We start from the raw sequence: 22,320 nt of genomic DNA, 5'->3' as shown, positions 1-22,320 counted from the left end.
TAAAAGTTCAGATGTGCAGTCAGCGGCGTCCTCTCTGCTCCTGCAGCTCTGACGGTGATTGAAATGTTAGTTCTTGGTGTCCGTGTGGTTTATCATACCGTCTTTATAGTGAGATGTTCCTGTGAGGATGTTAATTTAAATGTTCCTGTAACATTTGTGCCGACGTGCAGAGAGTTTCCGTGTGTTTGATGTCACAGTGAGAGGATGTTTCTCAGGACTGACCTTCTAAAAAACCCTCTGCAGTACTTTAATTCCCTCCTGGTGCAGATGTTGGAGTACAGCAGAGGATTGTAGCAGGCCTGTGACCTTTCCCTGCTCTCACCTGTCAGGTGTACTGTGTTGTTACTGTAGTCCTGCAGTAACATGCTGAGACTCAGCTGGTGTTCAACAAAGAGGACTTCAGTGAGGCTGTGGCTCGTCAAAAAAAACATCTGGAACTTTATTAACACGACGACTACATGAAGGATTTTAGAGTCATCCAGTAACACGCTGAGCTTTATGTAGAACAATCCTGCAGCTCACCAGAAGGGGGTTTATCATCATTTGATTCTGGTTAAAAATTACATCATATCAACATCTATTACCACGGCAACACAAACAGAAGTGGTAGACTCGAGGGCTGTTATTTATTATTCTAAATTCAAACATTAACTCAAACCTGGGGAAGAAAGTTCACATTCAAACTGTAGCGAGTCGTTTGAATTCAAAATAATCAGTCTGTCAGAGTATCAGGCCGTCTGAAGTAGTTCACAGTTTGATCCAGCAGAGGGCGCTCTCAGCGTAACTTGACCTCTTGACCTCAGTAAATGAAGACAATAATGTTGTGACAAAAGCAACAGCGTCGGGGCTCGCTGGTGGCGCAATGGTTAGGGCGCGCATCCCATGTGTTGACTCTTGTTTCGAGCGGTAGGCCCGGGTTCGCTTCCACCTGTGGCCTCTTTCCGCTTGTCATTCCCCGCTCTCTCTCCCTAGTTTCCGACTCTATCCACTGTCCTCGCTGCATTAAAGGCACAAAAAGCCCCAAAAATAAATCTTTAAAAAAAAAAAAAGCAACAGCATGATTCAGGAGATGCGGACTGACATGAGGGAGACTCGTCTCTCTGCAGACAGCAGCTCACTGATTGGTGGAGAGACACGGGTTCACTACAAAGCTGCAACTCTCCAAGCTGGATCGCAAACATCTGTGTGTACCAGGAACGTCTGTGCACTCTGCGTATGCCTATGTAGGCTTCCGTACCTGATGTGTCCTCTGCAGGCTTCCGTACCTGATGTGTCCTCTGCAGGCTTCCGTACAAGATGTGTCCTATGAAGGCTTCCGTACCTGATGTGTCCTCTGCAGGCTTCCATACTTGATGTGTCCTATGCAGGCTTCCGTACTTGATGTGTCCGCTTCCGTACCTGATGTGTCCTCTGCAGGCTTCCGTACCTGATGTGTCCTATGCAGGCTTCCGTACTTGATGTGTCCGCTTCCGTACCTGATGTGTCCTCTGCAGGCTTCCGTACCTGATGTGTCCTATGCAGGCTTCCGTACATGATGTGTCCGCTGCAGGCTTCTGTACCTGATGTGTCCGCTTCCGTACCTGATGTGTCCTCTGCAGGCTTCCATACATGATGTGTCCTATGCAGGCTTCCGTACATGATGTGTCCTATGCAGGCTTCCGTACCTGATGTGTCCGCTTCCGTACCTGATATGTCCTCTGCAGGCTTCCGTACTTGATGTGTCCTATGCAGGCTTCCGTACCTGACGTGTCCGCTTCCGTACCTGATGTGTCCTCTGCAGGCTTCCGTACCTGATGTGTCCTCTGCAGGCTTCTGTACATGATGTGTCCTCTGCAGGCTTCCGTACCTGATGTGTCCTCTGCAGGCTTCCATACCTGATGTGTCCTATGCAGGCTTCCGTACCTGATGTGTCCTCTGCAGGCTTCCGTACCTGATGTGTCCTCTGCAGGCTTCCGTACTTGATGTGTCCTATGCAGGCTTCCGTACCTGACGTGTCCGCTTCCGTACCTGATGTGTCCTCTGCAGGCTTCCGTACCTGATGTGTCCTCTGCAGGCTTCCGTACATGATGTGTCCTCTGCAGGCTTCCGTACATGATGTGTCCTCTGCAGGCTTCCGTACCTGATGTGTCCGCTGCAGGCTTCTGTACGTGACGCCACAGCGAAAGTCTGACTGTCTCTGTGTGACGTGGGTCAGATTATCTGTAATCTTATATGTCACAGATTAGAATTACATCACACACACTGTTACTTACACTCACGCCGTTTTAAGTCATTTCTCTTCCTGCGGGGGCGGAGCTTAGCCAGCAGCTGTAGAGGAAGCAAGGAAGGAAGGAAGGAATGAGGAAAGAAAGGAGGGAAGGGTTGAAGGATGGAGCGGAGGATGGAGGGGGATTAAGATGCAACATGTGTGTCTGTTTGGAGGGTTTAGAGACTCGATGACGAAGTTGTGTTTGTTATTATTTTAGACTTGGTGACGTGCTGAGCGGAGGTTTGTTTTGATTAATTGAAATATTTATTTTTAGAAAACATCCGTTCATCTGAAAAAAGGAGGAGCAATGATTCAGTTTTAAGGTCCAAACATCACTGAAATGTGAAGAAAGTCAGGTATTTAATACGTGTGCGTGCGTGCGTGGGTGTGTGTAATCTATGTACAATATCTAAAAGTACCAAAGCTTAAAAAAACGACATCCATGTCATCAGACAGGTGTGTAGGAGAGGAATGAATCCATCAAAGATTTCAACCAAACTCCTGCGCACTGTCGTAATTGCACAAAAACGGAGGCACCGAGGGCCTATCGGTTAATGCAAGCGCCTCATGTACGGCGGCTGTGGTCCTCCATGCAGGTGGTTCAAACTGCATCCGTTAAATATTTAATTCTCTGATCTGTGAGTTTCAGTTTATCAGACATATTTATTTAACAGATGCAGTGCGAACAGCGAGCGTGCGCGCGATGAGACCCAATAACCGATGAAATATCTGGATTTTTAATCCATGAAATTATTTTAAAGTTCTCAAAGATCTGAAGAAATAAAACCAAAAGAAGGAAAAGAATGAAGTTTATTTCTCTGTGTCATGGTTTCAAACACCTCTGTGTGTGTGTGTGTGTGTGTGTGTGTGTGTGTGTGTGTGTGTGTGCGCGTCACTGTCACACACAGAATCACACTAAAGATCACCTACAGGCTGTTATTTCAGAGAGAGTGTGTGTGTGTGTGACAATGCTGTTTGTTTTTGGCCTGACGGCGCGTGCTCTTAATCTTAAAATTTGGGATAATCCGGCTCCTTGGGGCCGAGGGGAGGAGGAGGTGGAGATCCAGAGTCCTCGACGCTCGCTCGCTCCGGTTTGTGTGACGTGAACTTTAAAATCTGCAGAACAACAATGAGCTCAGCAGCATCCTGATTCACACCTCGGCACCGTGACGGATCAGCAGTGGTGGGGGGAGAAATCTCTGCACCGTTAATGTTAACCATCAGAAGGTCATCGTCTGTGTGGTTTACTCTCAGCTGAAGTTGGTTTTATGTTGGCTTAGATCAGCAGGAGTTCTGACCTCCACCTGAACCACAGATCACCTTCACCTTTTTCAAAACATGCACCTGTGAAACATTTCAACTGAAATCTCCCCGAGTTTGTTGTTCACACATGAACCTCTTAGTGGGAAGTTTTTAGTGTCAGACGAGAAGAGTCACACACCTCTTCCTCCTCCTCCTCCTCTCTCCTCCTCTTCTTCCTCTCTCCTCCTCCTGCTCCTCATCCTCCTTCTCTTCCTCCTTCCTGCTCCTCCTCCTCTTCCTCCTCATCCTCCTCTTCCTCCTCCCTCTCCTCCTCCTCTTCCTCCCCCTCCTCCTCCTCCCCCTCTGTGTGTGTTCCTGTGTTTATCAAGCCATTAGCTGTGGGTTTACTGTGTTAATAAGTGTTAATGTTTGCTAATAAGGACGGAGCTCTGCAGATTACTTGGAGGGCTGACGGCCCGCCTCCTGTTTCCTGCAGGAGGAGGCGGAGGTGGAGGAGGAGACTCCGACTGGTGTTTTAGGAGCTGTAGAAACAGATGGAAACAGTCAGCGTCTTTGCAGCTTTCAGTCAGCCTGCATGCTCTTCACGCTGCAGACACACAAACATGTCTAATGTGGACTGAGTGCAGTTCTGCTGCCGTCAGCTCGTCACGCGTCACATCATTTATTCAGAGTGAGCTCCTAAAAGCTGCACACCTTCCTCCTGCTCTTCGCTCAGCAGCTGGTGTCACCCATGACTCCCCCTCCTTCTCCTCCTCCTCCTCCTCCTCGTCCTCCTCGTTTGGCTCAGCTCTTTTTTAAATCACAGAGACGAGCCGCTCACTCTTTCAGCTCGGCCTGTGATTGGTTTAAAATTGTCTATTAACAGGAACACATGGCGGTCTCCGAGACAAACTGTTTACAGCTGCAGAAAAAGAAGGAGGTCAACCGACTGCTGCAGGTGGAGGGAATCCTGCAGACTCACCTGAGGTGGAGTGAGGTCATCAAATGTTCAAAACCTCGAGATTTTCTAAATCCACGTGTTTTATAACGATGCTGTCTGTTATTTTAATGATCAATAGTATCCCCCTTCTTGCCCAAATAAGGTCACTCCCAAGTGTTAATAATCTGGTTTCTGTTTTTCTGATCAGAGTGGGACATCCTGATGTCCTACAGGGATTGTTTGAATGTGTGACCTCTGTCACTGTGTGTGTGTGTGTGTGTGTGTGTGTGTGGGGTTCGCTGCTCTGGACTGACAGTTTTTGAAGAAGATGGCAGAGTGACACCTCACGGCGCAGAGAACATCTCTGTTTGTCTACCAGCCAGAGTGACAGTCCTGTTTCTGTCCCGCTAAACATTCAGCCGAAGAAATTAATCAGCATGTCTGTTTGGATTTACTCTGAGACCTTCGGCTGAGACGCAGCCAAGGAGGAGGGACAGAGTGAGGAGGAGGAGGAGGAGGAGGAGGAGGAGGAGGAGGAGGAGTGACTGAGTGAGGAGGAGGAGGAAACGAGATCATGAGAGGAGAGGAAGAGGAGAACTTCTTGTGTTTCTATTTAGGTAGAAAAGAGGAGAGGAGGAAACAAATGAGGAGATGGCATGAGTGGAGAGGAGATGAGGAATCAAGTGAGGAGGAAGCGAGGAGAAGAGGAAAAAATTGAGGAGGAAGCGAGGAGAGGAGAGGAGAGGAGGAAACAAGTGAGGAGATGGCAAGGAGTGGAGAGGAGGAAAAATGGGACGAGGAAGCAACAAGGAAGCAAGGAGCGGTGATAAGGAAACAAGGAGAGGAGAGAAGGAAACAAGTGAGGAGGAGGCAAGGAGAGAGAGAGAGAAAGGAGACGCTAACTTGCGGTATAATCTGCTATAAATTGTCCTGATGTGTCGTTATTTTTTGGACTCTTAAAGTTGCGTTTCAGAGGACGATTTTCAAATAGTTCGATCATCTTTGTTTCCGATGACCTTTGACCTCTTGGTCTTTCAATCTTCAGAATCTGTGAAAGTAGATCCGCGTTCTTTAATCCTGCAGTTTGTGTTTCAGGCTGACAGAAACAGATTGTGAGTCGTTCCTTCATGTGAATCACCGTGTCCTCACCTCTCTCTCCATCTGATGTGAAGAGATGACGAGGTGAGTGATGACACAATTAGCTCGCTGCTCGCCGCAGACTCGTGTTCTTCGGGAACATTAGCAGATGTTTGCGAGGATCAGCTTACAGGACGTCTCCGATCAAACAGGGAGGAAACGTTAACGTGCTGCAGCATCACGGCGGCTCATCTTCAGCTGCAGAAATCCCACCTTGGGGAGACTTATCTCTCCCAGTGTGAGGATTAAGGCCATGTTTGGAGAATAATACGCAGTGTACAGTGTGCTTATGTAAGCTGTCAGCCTGTGAGCTCTGCAGGCTGATTCACCCTCAATCCAGCAGCTGCTGCAGGACTCCACATGATGATGGAGGCGCTCAGAGGGAACTTCTGCAAGCCCACTCTGACGCACAGAAACACGAAAGAACATCACACAAAGTTCTTCACTGTTACACAAACACGGCCGTCACTGAGCAGCTGAACCCTTCCTCTTACAGTCACAACATCTGACTGTGTTCAAAACATGGCTGCCTACTGATTGATCCTAAAACAACAATTGTTTTAATCACGTGATATCAGACGTACCGAAGTGTGGAACATTTCACAGCCCTTATCAGCGAGGATTGAATCTCCACCCTGCTCTCCCTCCACGGTGCAGCCTCAGACTCATCAGCACTACGCTGCTTTTCAGCTGAGGATGCAGCACTCTGCAGCCCTGTGTTGTTGCTAGGCAACCACGGATCAGCTGTCAGTCTTCAGACAGCTGTTGTTTGTCTGTCGTCACGGTAAACATGTTTGAGCTCGCACTATGATCAACAAGAAAACAACATCAAACAGTTTGCAGGAGCAGAGGAAGCCCCGCCCACTCAAATGCTTTAGCTCCTCTGATTGGCCAGTGGAGAACTCTGCCAGGGTTTTATGAATCTACCAAAGAACAACCAGAAGTGACCATATATGGATGAGTGGGTGGAGCTAAAGGGGGTGATGTAGGAAACACTAATCTGATCGTTGCTCATCTTTCAGCCCACTCCTAAAACGCGGTGTTTCCAACAACACAGTTCTTGTTCCGGTAGCTGAGCGGAGATGTTCATGTGTCCAACTGAAGACTATCAGAGAGCTGGAGGAACAGATCTCCCACTCCCTCTCAGCGCATCTCTTTCTGTGTGTCTGGGGCGTGCTGTGACTCGTGGTCAAATGAGCCGCTGTAAACACTCTCGGCTGTGTCGTTAAAAATCTCCACTAGCTGTAGCTCTGACTTCTGAAAAATCCTTCACAATAAAAGCCCCCTTATTATTATGTTGCTGGACCACTTTTATTATGAAAGAACCATATCAGGGAATGTGTTTGTTTCAGCAGCTGCAGCATCTTAACACACGCTTCAGTTAGAAGCTCAAACGTGCTGAGAAGTGAACTCACGGTAACTCATAGAAACATTGCACTTGGGTCTAATGAACAGGTGTGTATGTGACTTCCTGTGCTTCTGCGGCCAGCGTCTAGTGGACACTCGAGGAACTGCATGATTTTACACTTCAGCATCAGCCTCATGTTTTAACATCGGAGGTTGCTGCTTGATTCTAATGCACTGTCCCTTAAAGGACTGAAGTACTGTGATGTATCACTGTTACTGCAGAGAGCTACAACAACAAAATAAACACCCACCTCAACTTTATTTTGAAATGTAATAAATGTGACCAAATGGAGAGCGGATCTGAGACGCTGATAAAATTGTTAAAGGTGGATCTTTTCTCCGCCTAGCAGACAGGTGAGCGACCGTCTCGCTGCTGAGCTGAAAACAAACAGTCGATGCTACAAATAAACTTTCTGAAATCTTTTTATCCATCCATCATCCGTCCGCCCGTCCGTCCTCTGCAGCTGTCAGAATCGTTCCAGCTGATAAAACTGTAAAATGTGAATTTTCTGCACGAGTTCTTCACTCCTCCATCACTTAGTCTCTCTCTCTCTCTCCCCCTCTCTCTCTCTCCCTCTCTTCCCTTCCCTCTCTCTCTCTCCCCTCTCTCTCTCCCTCTCTCTCTCCCTCTCTTCCCTTCCCTCTCTCTCTCCCCTCTCTCTCTCCCTCTCTCTCTCCCTCCCTCCCTCTCTCTCCCTCCCTCTCTCTCTCCCTCCCTCTCTCTCTTTCCCTTCCTCTCTCTCTCTCCCTCTCTCTCTCTCACTCCCTCTCACTCCCCCCCTCTCTCTCTCTCCCTCTCTCTTCTCTCTCTCCCTCACTCCCTCCCTCTCTCTTCTCTCTCTCTCACTCCCTCTCTCTCCCTCTCTCTCTCTCACTCCCTCTTCCTCCCTCCCTCTCTCTCACTCCCTCTCTCTCGGTAAAGATGAATGGCTTACACTCGTCCCTCCTCCACGCCTGAGCGCTGATGTGAGTGATGATGCGTTTCCTGCCTCGTTGCGTGGAGTGGTGGCTGCAATGAGGTGATGACAGACACGTTCTGCTCGCTGGTTTTCGGGGTCACCGTCACTTTTTCTACGACGAGAGCAGAAACTCTTCTTCTGTGGTTTTATGATGCATCAGATCTGTCAAACTGATTGGCTGGCAGAATCCCCCCTTAGACACCTTAGACAAGATCACCTTCGGTCCTGTGTTCATCCAATCGTAGCTGCACCAATCAAGGTCGTCAGAACTTTAAAACTACAAGAAACACCTACATTGATTGGTGTAGAAAAAATGAACTCAGACGGCTGATGCTTCAGAGAGACGTCATGTTCTTTAATGAGATCAGACCCCAGACTCGTTTAGGAATCTCTTTAAGGACCTCAGAAACCTCTTCCTGGACCTTTCCAACCTCCTGCCCTCTGATTGAAGTGTCATCCAATCAGAGAGCAGGCACAGTGCCGCCACACAGTGATTGGTCAGCTTTATTTATATGTACATTTGATTGCAGACGCACAGCCAATCAGACGTCAGAGTCTCAGTCCTGTTTGCTACTGGTTTTTCATTCATCCTTCTTCTTCTTCTGCATCATTACGTATGCATATGGAGCCCCACTCTGTCGGCCAATCAGATGTCTGCTGTTATTTTTAGCCGTCCCACTGACTCCGCAGCTTCCTCTGAGAGATCCTCGGCTCCAGAAATAGAGCGAGAAAGCTTACATAACGGAGAGGGAGAGAGATGGAGGGAGCGGATGTGGAAATCTTGACTTTGACATGAATAAAACAGAGACGTTAAATCTGACCTGAGACCAGCGAGCTTCAGAGACGACCTGGGACACATCTGGATCTGGGACAGATAGTGGTTTGAATATTTAGTCTGCTCTGTCTCCTGCTCGCTGACATGAATAAATGAGTAGGAGATGAAACAGTCGTGATTCTTGAATGAACTCTCAGCTCAGACCTGAGGAGTGAAGGGATCCGGTCTCAGATCAGTCCACTTCAGCGGACTCGTTCATTAAAAACACGGCTCGATGTCTCGGATGCCTTCATGGCGATCTTAACGAGCCACGCTGCTCGTCTACTTTAAAGACTGAACTCGCTGATCAATCAGGACTGTTAAAACTTTACAAAAAGAACCTTCTGAGAGGTTCATGTGGACCCTTAAAAACTCTTAAAAAGTCCTGAACTAGATCTTTAAAAGTCAAGGTCATAAAGAGTCGTATTTTCACATGTAAGAGGTTTAATGCTGAGGTCAGGTTACACGTCATGAGGACGTTTTTAGTCCAATCCAGCAGACGTAGGCGCTCAGGCACATCTGGGACGCCTCCCGACAGGAAGTCTAGCATGTTTGATTTCCTGTTCTGTGATGTCACTGAGATTGAGAGCACAGAGCGCTCTGCTTGCCACGTCTGCATGCTAGTTCAGGCAGTCAATTCAAGCTGCACTGATTTGACCTTTGACCTGCGTCGATAACCACAATCTCCCGTCAACACCTCCTTGCTGATTGGCTGTCTGTTGAAGCGGTGAGGTCTTTGGTCTCTCCCTCTGCTCCTTCATCGCCTCCTCTGAGCGGCGCCCGTTCTGCCCCCTTGCTCAGCTTCAGGTGCATCAATGTCAACGTCCAGGTGTCACAGAATGCAGCAGTCCATTAACCTTTTGGTTGCGTTGGTTGTGGGTTAGGGTTGTCGTCTGGACCCGCCCCTCTTCTTCCAGCTTCATCATGTAGATCGTGAGGAATGGTCAGGGTACGGCCGTGTGGAAGCTAACCGCCAGCGTCCCTGGAAATTCAGAGAAGTTAAGATCCGTCCCCAGAGGGAGATATCGGAGATGAAGGACAGAGTGTCAGAGTTCATCATGGGAGTTGTAGTTGACATTAAGAAATGAAGCACTTTATATTTCAGACGTGGCATCGATGGAAATAAAACACCAACATAAAGAATATTACCCAAATATTTACGTTTAGCATCAGTTCAGACCTGATCCGAGACAAAACAACGCTCGCCACGAATATCACAACATCACACATGAGGCTGCAGAGAGAGAGAGAGGATGACTCACTTTGTCTCCATCACACACACACACACACACACACACACACACACACACACACACACACACACAGTCAGCCTCGGGCCTGTACAGTAGAGCAGCGCGTCTCAGAGGGCAACAAGAGCTCGCCCTGATTTAACGTGTGTGTGTGTGTGTGTGTGTGTGTTAAACCACTTCCTGAATTAAAGGGATGGAGAGATTAGAGCTTTAAAGGGGAGGAAACAGATCCCTGATTTTCACTGCAGGAGGTCAGCGTGTTTGGAAACAGAATGAAACGCTGCTGCACGATATCTGCGTCCACATGTCACGTTTAAACATCTGACGCGAACAGATGTGTGTTCGTATGTTGGACTCAATTTTTTATACTTATTAATAGAAATACATGAATATAATCTAGTGTCGGTTTGATGCACTTTTTATTTCCTGTTTTACAACTGCTTTTATTCGCCTGCTCTCTTTAACTGCGGATCCATTAAAGGGTTAATGGACTGCCCTGAAACGCCTCCTTCCTCGTCTGCTGACCAATCACGACCTCGTGTATCCTTCCATACATGCCATGGTTTGAACCTCTGGGAGCGAATTAAAGTTCAGTATCTGAAACAAAGAGGACCGCAGATACATGTGACAAGAAGTGTGAAGAGTATGGATCCAAGAGGACGTTCAGGAAGGGTCAGAGGTCACCGGAAGGAAGGACGAGGAACAGGAAGATGAACTGAACTGACTTATCAAACACAGAAAAGAGAGAGAGGGATAATGGAGAGGCTGCAGCTCCTCTGGGATGATGATCCAGATGGGTCAGACGGTGACCCAGCATCCAGAGAGAGATACAGAGAAAGTCTTCCTCTCTCTCTCCTGTAGTTCTCCTCTCTCCTCCTCTCTCTCCTGTAGTCCTCCTATCTATCCTGTAGTCCTCCTCTCTCTCCTGTAGTTCTCCTCTCTCCTCCTCTCTCCTGTAGTCCTCCTATCTATCCTGTAGTCCTCCTCTCTCTCCTGTAGTTCTCCTCTCTCCTCCTCTCTCCTGTAGTCCTCCTCTCTCCTGTAGTCCTACCTCTCTCTCCTGTAGTTCTCCTCTCTCCTCCTCTCTCCTGTAGTCCTTCCTTTTTCTCCTGTAGTCCTCCTCTCTCCTGTAGTCCTTCCTCTCTCTCCTGTAGTTCTCCTCTCTCCTCCTATCTATCCTGTAGTCCTCCTTTCTCCTGTAGTCCTTCCTCTCTCTCCTGTAGTCCTCCTCTCTTCTCCTCTCTCTCCTGTAGTCCTCCTATCTATCCTGTAGTCCTCCTCTCTCCTGTAGTCCTTCCTCTCTCTCCTGTAGTTCTCCTCTCTCCTCCTCTCTCCTGTAGTCCTTGATCTCTCTCCTGTAGTCCTCCTCTCTCCTGTAGTCCTTCCTCTCTCTCCTGTAGTCCTCCTCTCTCCTCCTCCTCTCTGTCCTGTAGTCCTCCTCTCTCTCCTGTAGTCCTCCTCTATCCTCCTCCTCTCTCTCCTGTAGTCCTCCTCTCTATCTCCTGTAGTCCTCCTCTCTCCTCCTCCTCTCTCTCCTGTAGTCCTCCTCTCTCTCTCCTGTAGTCCTCCTCTCTCCTCCTCCTCTCTCTCCTGTAGTCTTCCTCTCTCTCCTGTAGTCCTCCTCTCTCCTGTAGCCTTCCTCTCTCCTCCTCTCTCTCCTGTAGTCCTCCTCTCTCCTCCTCTCTCTCCTGTAGTCCTCCTCTCTCCTCCTCCTCTTTCTCCTGTAGTCTTCCTCTATCTCCTGGAGACCTCCTCCTCTCTCCTGTAGTCCTCCTCTCTCTCCTGTAGTCCTCCTCTCATACCTGTAGTCCTCCTATCTCCTGTAGTCCTCCTCTCTCTCCTGTAGACCTCCTCCTCTCTCTCCTGTAGTCCTCCTATCTCCTGTAGTCCTCCTCTCTCTCCTGTAGTCCTCCTCTCCTACCTGTAGTCCTCCTCTCCTACCTGTAGTCCTCCTCTCTCTCCTGTAGTCCTCCTCTTGCTCCTGTAGTCCTCCTCTCCTACCTGTAGTCCTCCTCTTGCTCCTGTAGTCTTCCTCTCTCTCCTGTAGTCCTCCTCTCCTGTAGTCCTCCTCTCTCTCCTGTAGTCCTCCTCTCCTACCTGTAGTCCTCCTCTCTCTCCTGTAGTCCTCCTCTCTCTCCTGTAGTCCTCCTCTCTCTCCTGTAGTCCTCCTCTCCTACCTGTAGTCCTCCTCTCTCTCCTGTAGTCTTCCTCTCTCTCCTGTAGTCCTCCTCTCTCTCCTGTAGTCCTCCTCTCCTACTTGTAGTCCTCTTCTCTCTCCTGTAGTCTTCCTCTCTGTCCTGCTCGTGTTCGCGGCCTCTCTCAGTCTTTGATATCAGGACAGATGCTCCCTGCAGTCGCCTGATCGGCGCCGTGAACTGATATAATGTCAGGAAACTTTCACTGTTTGTATTTTGGGCGTAGAGACGAGTTCCGTGGTGAAAACGTGCAGAATCCCAATCCTTCACCTCGTGACCCGGTGAACTCATCCCCTTGTTGCTCCCTCCAGCAGCTCTTTATCCCCCAGCATTACATCTGATCTAATTTCTGGTTTAGCACTGATTGTACAGGTCCAGAGGGGGCAGGATAATTCCTGGATTTCTGAGGCGTTGTGTGTGTTTCCTATGCTGCACGGTGTACCGCCAGGATCAGCCGGTCTGCTGGGTTCAGGCACGATTCATCACTTATTAGGGCGCGAGAGCAGGGATTAGACTAATACCTGGTTTTAGGGGGGAAATGGAAAATACCTGAGCCAGAACAGGATCAGAGGATGAAGGGATGAGGGGTGAATACAGATGAAGGACTCCCTCACTGCCTCCTTAGGAGAGAAAACAGATTTGAGTTACAATTTAAAACGTTTACATTTTCTCGAGTTTCATCCTCTGAGCGCTTTATTTTAGTGAATAAAGAATAAATTATTCACTCATATTTAGTGAATATGAGTGAATAATCACAATTTACTTCTTAAATTACAAAGAAAAAGCAGAAAGCTTAACGTTTGTTCTCTTGAAAAAGAGAAACATCTGAAAATTCTGCTTGAAAAAGACACTGATCATTAAAAAAAGTTTTCTTATGATGGATAAATGTATTTATGGATCATTTGTAGTAGCTATTTATCGGAAAATAACTTTGTTTAAAGGAGCAATATGTAACTCTGACACCTAGTGGTTAAAATGGGTGCTGCATTCCAAATTCTAAACATTGTAAAGAGCTGTCTCCCCCGCCCCCTCCTCTCTAGAGTGGATGCTCAGACAGGTTGCCATGTGGTGGACACTGAAGCTTCAGTGTTTATCCAGCTCTGCATCGGTCTGTAAACCTTTCTGTGTTCTAACCTCTCCCCATTTTTCAAAAGCATCTCCAATATTGATCCTAGTTTGAGCACGTTTCTGCTCGTGGAGCTTATTAGAAACATGCAGAGGCTTTTTAGGTCGGGTACAATCACTTCTATCTGAACCACTTCTCTTGACCGCTTCCATCGCTGCAACACCTGTTGACCTGATAACTGCTCTCATATCTGGCAAACCGAGGGGCGTCCCAAACGGCCGTGTGGGGGTACCTTAAAACCTCCTACCTTCTCTGGTCCAAACAAATCCAGAGCATTCAGGACCAGAATCTAAAGCTAGAAGGAGGACATACTGGCTGCTGCATTGTTGTCAGAGAAGCCAGCACTTAAACATAGCATGTTTCCTTAATGTCTGATCATATAGTAAGGTCACTTTATCATCTCACTCACTACACATCTAACTGACTGAACCTTTAGAATATGTAAGTGTCGGTTTGCATGTGAAAACATCACAGATTATTTCAGCTTGTTTCAAACGGTCCTTCAGTCGAACGTGATCTGAATCTGAGTTTAAAGTTATAAAGATTGTTGAGATGAGATGACAGGAAGCAGTCTGTTGGCTTATAAAACTAAAACATCAGAAACAGGAAGTGAAGGTGATTCTGTAAGTTCATGGAGAAGCAGACGTCTCTCTCCAAAAGTAACTAAAATTACAGGACTAAAAATAATCATATAAATATAAAATGTGAATCTGCAGACACATAGAGTGAGGGAGCCTGCTGACTGATGTGAGCACTCTGACAATATGAAGAAGTCGGTGTGGGTCCCGTAAACATGTAAACATTGCAGATATACTCGTGCGTAATGATGAACGGTGGATGTTTTGGCACATAGGACAGGGTGAATGCAGTAGCGACGTGGTGTCATTATCTGATTTTTGTTAAGTTTGTGATCCTCCTGCTGCAGTAAACTGCCGAAATGTCCATTTTATCCTTCACTTCATTCACAAACTCCTCTTTTTCTGGGTCAGAAAGTTTTGTTTCTTCGTCTAAACTTCCTGGTTTCGCCGCAAACCTTTGATCTGCCCCTTTATAAAGGGAACATTGCATGCAGGTGTGCGTAAGAACGGTTTTATAAATCTAAATCATTTTGTGCGCACGCCATTTCCGGGTTTTTGGCGCACTTACATTTTTAGTATGAATTCTACACACTCTTTTATAAATGAGACCCCAGGACTGTGTTCAGTCTCAGCCCTGGTTCTCTTGAGACCCTGTTTAAGGTTCTGTTTGAACTCTGGTTCTGGTTCAGGTTCTGTTTCTATTTATTCTGATTTGTTCCTGTTGATGTCTGCTCGCCGTCACACTGCTGCACTTCACACTGCGTCTGATTGAAGTGCATGCTGGGAGGAAATCAGTCGAGAGTGTGTGTGTGTGTGTGTGTCTGTGTGTTTTGGGGTTTGATGACATCATCAGCACAGTCGTTGGAGGACAGAAACAAAAAAATAAAACAGAATCTAAAAATAGAAAAGACACAAAAAGTAGGACAACCAGAACATCCAAAACACCTCCTCATCCTCTCCTCTCCTCTCCTCCTCTCCTCTTGTTTCCTCTCCTCTCTTCTCCTCTTGTTTCCTCTCCTCTCCTCTTGTTTCCTCTCCTCTCCTCACCTCCTCTCCTCTTGTTTTCTCTCCTCTCCTCTCCTCTCCTCTCCTCTCCTCTCCTCTCCTTTCGTCTGCGCAGTTGTTCTTTGTGCTGCAGATGTTCTAATGTCGCTTCAGTCCTCTGAGGAGTTTTTACGTCCCAGAAGAACTTCAGAAGATTTCAGAATCTTGTCTCTGCCTTTGCTCGTGTTGCAAAGTTACTGCTAAACCAAAATACAGACAACATGTCATGAAGAGGACGAGGAGACGCTCCCTGAGTTTGTTTGAACAATAAGGGATGAAAATCAACGTTTCCAGCGCCAGTCTGCCACAATATGATGCAGGGGCCTGTGATCGGTTTTAGACATCTGACTGACACTGCAAAAAAAGAAATGTAAAAGAAATGCAAAAAGCTCAAACTGCTCATTTATTATTCACAACTACACCTGGACGACCACAGGTGAGACCGACATCTGACAGCTCGTGAGAACGTTGGGGTCGCGGGGGGCTGGAGGGGTACTACAAATGAATTGAAGTTTTTTTGTTCTTTTAGAAAGAGATGTTTTCCTTCTAATCTCAGTGATGACGTGGACAAATAAAAGATCAGTGGTGGTCTTGATTTAAAATCCAGAGTCCTCCCAGACTGAGACCGAGACAAGACGGAGTAAAAAATGCTTTAGATTTTGATCGAGACCAGGACTGTTAAAAGACAGATTTGAAGTACTACAACACTTAACTCAATCACAGGGCTGACATATAGAGACAGACAACCAGCCACACTCACATTCACACCTACAGGCAATTTAGATTCAGCAATTAACCTAACGAGCATGTCTTTGAACTGTGGGAGGAAGCTGGAGTACCTGGAGTACCCGGAGTTTGCACTGGGAGAACATGCAAACTCCACACAGAGAGGCTCCTGTCAGACGGGGATTCAAATCAGGAACCTCCTCGCTGTGAGGTGACAGCACTAACCTCTGAGCCACCGTGCAGCTCCACAGCAGATTTATGTTTTTATTAAAATATGAACAAAATGATTTAAAATTAGAAAACACGTTTTAACTAATTTAATTAAAACAAACAGACCTATGAAGAAACTCCTTTCATGTCACTGTCTTCTTGTCAACCAATCAGCTGCCTCCTGACCTTCAAACCTTTGGACACGTCTTCATTTACCTGCCGTTATTAAACTTCCTGTTTTTGCTCCGTCTCGTCTCAGAGCTGAACTCTGAGTCTGTGAAGTGTCTGATAAACTGTAAATAAAACTTTAAATGCTCAGAAGATGCAGTGTTTTGGGACTCAAACGCCAAGCGGCCGCCTTGTCGTGTGGTTCCCATGACAACAGGTAGAAGAGATGCTGCAGGCGACGGCGTCTGTTTGGAGGCTAACGGCTCCCAGACAGCCGGTTCACTCGCAGTTTTCTCCGCTTGCAGTGAAACACAAAGCAGCTGCTCCTCGGAGCTCTCACACAATAAAAGTCAGAGTCTGTTTCTGTTTGATATCCGACCATAAAACCAGCCGGGTAGCGAGCGTCCACAGCTGCTGCATGTCTGAACTTCCTCTGCAGAGAAATAAGAACGAGTGAAAACAGTTTCATTCTCAAACTGTCTTTCAAGCTACGTGTCAGTGTGCCAATCACCCGGGGACAAATAACGTTTTTAGAATTTAACCGTTTGTGTGTGTTAACCTTCTGTGTGTGTGTGCGTGTGCGTGTGTGTGTGACTCCACAGCGCCCCCTTCAGTGCGCATCGTGCACTCAGGCCAGGCCTGTAACGTGGAGGAGGAGCGCTACAGCGAGAGAGTTTACACCATCAAAGAGGGAGAGACTCTGGAGCTGCAGTGTCTGGTGACGGGACACCCCCGACCTCAGGTAGGTAACACCGTACTGGGAGCACGGGGAACACTGGGTATACTGGGAACACTGGGTATACTGGAGACCAAGTTAGCATTAAGGCTGAGCTGCTCTGAATTAACACACACACACACACACACACACACACACACACACACACACACACACACACACACACACACACACACACACACACACACACACACACACACACACACTTCAAAGTGTTGTAAATACAGTTATTAGTCCTGAAACTTCTGCAGCCATCCGTTTATTTTATATATTTATGCAAATATCCTCAAACGTTTTAAAGTGGTTAAAACTTCCGTAATGTAGAAGAATTTTAAAAGACTTTAAAAACGTTTAAAAACTTTTAATGACTTCAAAAAGACTTTTCAAGTCTAACGCCTGACATCCTCTGAAGACGATGTGTCAGAAACTCTCGCTCTGAGATTTTAAGACCGAGGATGTTTCAGGGTCATTAAACTGCACGACCACAGATTCATTTACAGTGTTTCTACCCCGACATCTTTGACACCGTCGTATCGCCAAAGCGCCAGCTTTACATACAAAGACACATCTAATGACATCATCATTCATAATCAATAATCAGGTCAGATCAGAGGGGAGGGAGAGTTTCATCACCTCTCCTCCCCCCCTTTCCTCTTTCTCTCTCCCTCTCTCTTCACCTCCTCCTCTTTCTCTCATCTTCCTCCTCAAGTGTCCCCCTCCTCTCCTCTCTCTCTCGCTCTCTCTTCTCTCTCGCTCTCTCTCTCACCCCTCCTCTCTCTCGCTCTCTCGCTCTCTCCTCTCTCTCATCTCTCGCTCTCTCTCTTGTATTTCCTCTGCTGTCAGTCTGGGAGGCTAAAAATAGAGCAGCTGCTGGCACACAGTGTGAATCTTCACATTCACACACACACACTTATACACAGTTTATTTTTTTCTCTGTGTCTCTGCGTCACTGCAGAGCTCAGCTTCCTCTGCATTTTTCTTACATCTCCTCGTCTTCTTCTTCTTCTTCCTCTGTTTTTATTTGCCGATTTGCTGAAGCTCTGATTTGTTTATATTTTAAACATTTGAAATAAGAAGCTCCTCCATCTTTAAGGCTCCCTCTTGAATAATCAGGTGTAGTGGGAATCCTGTATGTCAGGGGGAATCTGTTCTTCATTTGTATGAAACCTTGAAATGAACGCGATGAATCTCTGAGATGACTCGATCTGTTCTGAGTCGTCTGTCTGACATCAGCAGCGTCTTAAACAAACAAACATACAATGGAAGCGTCATACAACACAAACACTCGAAATCCTTGAATCACACGTCAAAAAAACACGGACAGGAGGAAACAGATCTCCCTGAGGATTCAGCTTCAAACCGCCCTCCATGTCCGAATCCCGATCAGCTGACTGAACTCAATGTGAGGACGAGAGGAGAGAAACATCTTCTCTGATCAGTCTGAGGGGACTCCTCCACTTATCAATGGTCTTTCTATGTACAGGTGTCTGTCACACCTGCTGGTATCTGATCCAGGTGTGTCTCAGATGCCTCTGCAGGTGGTCTCCATCGTTCACCAAACACACATATTATCTCTGTTTATCTATCTCCTACCTGAAGCACTTTAACTCTGATCCAGGATCTGTGGACTGGGTATTTTTAGCTCATTAATCGTCAGTTCGCTGGTTCGAGGCTGTTAACCGTCTGTCTGCTCCACAGACGATAAAAATTCTGCCCCACTCCAGCTGGCAGTGGGGCGACCGACATGTGGGAGGACTGTACCATGGGAGAGAGAGAGAGAGAGAGGGAGGGGGAGAGAGAGAGTGATGGGGGGGGGGGGGGGGGGGGGTGATAGGGCAGGTGGGGCAGAAAGAGAGAGAATTAGGCTGTAAAATATGTTGATGGAAGTTAGAGCGAGAGTTTGATTTCAAAACATGAAGTACAAAAACAAATATTAGGTTTTTCTTTTTAGATTAATTTTTAATCTTTGTGTAACAAAAATATGACAAACATCTAAAACAGCAGTTACAGATAACATCAACAACATCTTGTCTCCGCCTGGCCCTGCCTTGGTCTTGGTCTTGAGCTGAAGAGCTCAAAAACATTCAAATCTACAATCAGCGCTGAGAGAAGCCTTCGTACCAAACGTTTGAGTTTATCTGTTTGTCTGCTTCATTCAGATGATTTATTTAGTACATTACAAACATGTGAACTGAGGGCGAGCGACACAGAGAGAGGGAGAGAGGCAGAGAGAGGGAGAGAGAGAGAGGGGGGAGAGAGAGAGAGGGGAGGGAGAGAGAGGTAGAGAGAGAGAGAGAGAGAGAGAGAGAGAGAGGGGAGGGAGAGAGAGGTAGAGAGAGAGAGAGAGAGAGAGAGAGAGAGAGAGAGGGACAGATAGAGACAGATGGGCAGGGAGAGGAGGAGGAGGATGATGAAGATGTAATGATGGAGAGGAATGGATGGAGCAGGTGGGAGGGATGGATGGAAAACTGACCAACAGATGCTGAACGAGGACAAATCTGGACCTCACACACACACACACACACACACACACACACACAGTGGAGTTAATCTGCAGCAGGGTAATACACTCTGGCATCGATTCATTTTCCCTCTGAACTAAAGACTCCTGTTAGCTGCACCCAATCCAACACACACACACACACACACACCACATGTTTTAAAACGATGCAGTCTGTGTTAATATAATCTTCAGTATCGAAAAATGACTAAAACAAATATTTTAGCCTTTTAAAAAAAAAAAACTGCCGTGAGAGAAACCATTATCTGTCTGAATTGCAGAAATAAGTTGTGGACATTTCTAAACATCCGTCCTTTTGGTAAAATTAAGACAGTGTCAGGAGTGTCCTCGACATTTTGTAAATTTAAAACAATAATGGCGTCTTGGACTTTTTTTTCAAGGTTTACGTTTGGGGATTTTTGTTACTTTAATTCAGAGACAGGACAGACGATAGAGTCAGAAAGAGAGAGAGAGAGAGAGTAGGGGGGTTACTCGCAGGATACGAGTCACAGGTGGGATTCAAACCTGGGCCGCACGCTTGGAGGAATACAGCCTCCGTACACGGGCCGTGTGTAATAACCATAAGCTTCAGCGCCTCGAGGGCATCTAGGACTTCTATTTCTGTTGTTGTGGTTTCAAACAGGTATTGATGTTTCCTAAAATCACAACAAGTCCATCTAGGGTGGACTACTCCTGTCTGAAGTGGTTTAAACCGTCTCAACTGGTCTCAACTGGGCTTAATTGGCCAATCCAAATCAATCCAAGCCAGTCAAAAACCAATTCAAGCCAGTCAAAACCAGTTGAATACCAGTCCAAACCAATCCAAGCCAGTGAAATACCAATTCAAGCCAGTGAAAACCAATGAAATACCAGTCAATACTAATCAAAAACCAATCCAACCAGTTGAAAGTAGTCTTAGCGGTTCAGTCTTAACTCCTTAACCAGTCTACACTAGTCTGCTCTCCCTAATAAACGGCTCTCTCTCCCCCCCCCCCCCCCTCTGTGCAGATTCGTTGGACAAAGACGGCGGGCGGAACCTCGGATCGTCCGGGCGACTCGTCTGTGATCAACGAAACTCTGAAGATTGATAAAATCAGCCGCCACCAAGGGGGGCGCTATTACTGCAAGGCTGACAACGGACTGGGATCCCCCGCCATCCGGTCCATACGAGTTGATGTCTACTGTAAGAACACACACAAAATATATCTATCTAGCTTACAATAAGATTGTCAAACTTTCTTAAACTTTTACAAGTTTTGATTGAGGTTTCTGAGGTTGTTGGTAGGCGGTTTTAAGGCGCCCCCCCCACACGGCTGATTTGGACGCCCCTCAGTTTGCCAGATATGAGAGCAGTTATCAGGTCAACAGGTGTTGCAGTGATGGAAGCGGGCAAGAGAAGTGGTTCAGATAGAAGTGATTGTACCCGACCTAAAAAGCCTCTGCATGTTTCTAATAAGCTCCACGAGCAGAAACGTGCTCAAACTAGGATCAATATTGGAGATGCTTTTGAAAAATGGAGAGAGGTTAGAACACAGAAAGGTTTACAGACCGATGCAGAGCTGGATAAACACTAAAGCTTCAGTGACCACCACATGGCAACCTGTGTGAGCATGGACTCTAGAGAGGAGGGGGCGGGGGGAGACAGCGCTTTACAATGTTTAGAATTTGGACTGCAGTACCCATTTTAAACACTAGGGGTCAGAGTTACATATCGCTCCTTTAACAGTGTTGGTGTCACATAGTTTAAGATTCTGGTATCATTTGGATCCCCAGTTGAAAGTTGATGTTTGAATGGCTCTGTAACACGAGAACAGATGAGGATCAGAACAGATTTTAAAAACTGGTTTTAGTCTCTGTTTGAGTCTTCTTGTAATTCTGAGCTGCGGACTAACCGATGCTTGGTGTGGGCGTACGATCAGTCGGTAACTTCAGTCAGCTGATTGTATTAAACCACGTACTGCCTGACCTACATGTCCTCTCATCACATGGGACCGACTCTTTGTGTTGTTGCTGATTGTTGTTGACCTACATGTGTGGAAATAAAGCACTGAGCAGAGCCCCCCCCCCCCCTCCCCCTCCCTCTGCTGGCTGATGATCCATCAACACAAACATGAGATGAGATGTTTTTCTCTCTGTGGAGACGTTGGCTTCTGTTCTCAAACTTCCAGTAAAGAATCGTCCTTGGGGCGTTTCTACTCGGAGACGTCCCTCATGAACGCTGCTGCTGCTCGGAAAGTTTCGTCCAAAGTAACAAAGAACCGGGAAACAATACCTGCAAACTGTGAGCGCCGTTGTGTAACAGCAAACATATCCTGGAGGACGATTCTTATTGGGATTACAGAGATTTAAGTGGAACCTGAATGCATCACGGCTGAGTGCTTCCTTAAGGGCACGGACGCTTTTACACAACAAACAGCAAGAAAAAAATCTCTTGAACACACCTTGACCTACAGCGACACACTGCGACCCCCAGTCATCAGACCGGTGTGTAGGGGAAGAATTAATCCATCAAACACACTCCTACTCTAATTTGCACACATTCATTCGTTGCGGATGCATTTGTGCAATCAGGACAGTGTGCAGGAGTTTGTCTTACATTTTTAGTCATTAAAAAACAGAAATGACCCGATGGTTGGTGTCTACGACTTCATTTCTGTTGCCATGGTGTCAAACAGGTATCGCTGTCTTTTTTCACTAAAATCACATCAAAGTCTTAATTTCTGGTGTCGTGACAGCCCGAGCATTATGGGAGATAATTTTGGCTGTGATGCGTTCACTGTTCAGGAGAGAGTTTGTTGTCGCTCTGTGTGAGGGGGATATAAGCGATGGCTTCATTACCGGGCTCGTTAACCCCACAGCGCCTGATTGGTTCCCTGAATGTGTCTCTAGCCAATTAAAAACCTCTTTTCCTGCAATAATTACCCCCACTCCAAGAAAAAGGACCCCACTGGTTTCATATGATGACAAATTAAAAGTTGAGATCCTGCAGGAGAAAATGGACTTCGTGAAATGAGAGCTTCACCTGTTCAGATTAGCAGCT

At 46.8% G+C, this 22,320-nt stretch overlaps 1 protein-coding gene across 1 annotated transcript in view; it reads left to right on the top strand.

Annotated features, from left to right (window-relative positions):
• Positions 1–22,320, top strand: part of mdga2a (MAM domain containing glycosylphosphatidylinositol anchor 2a) — a 76,087-nt gene that overhangs the window by 3,475 nt on the left and 50,292 nt on the right. Inside the window, exons 2-3 of the mRNA XM_065966198.1 lie at positions 16,647–16,786; positions 20,289–20,463. Coding sequence (XP_065822270.1) covers positions 16,647–16,786; positions 20,289–20,463 — 315 coding nt within the window. The remainder of the gene's footprint in view (positions 1–16,646; positions 16,787–20,288; positions 20,464–22,320) is intronic.

The sequence above is a fragment of the Labrus bergylta genome, chromosome 18 (assembly GCF_963930695.1).
Source record: "Labrus bergylta chromosome 18, fLabBer1.1, whole genome shotgun sequence".
NCBI lineage: Eukaryota > Metazoa > Chordata > Actinopteri > Labriformes > Labridae > Labrus > Labrus bergylta.
This window is presented reverse-complemented; position numbering and strand designations above follow the sequence as displayed.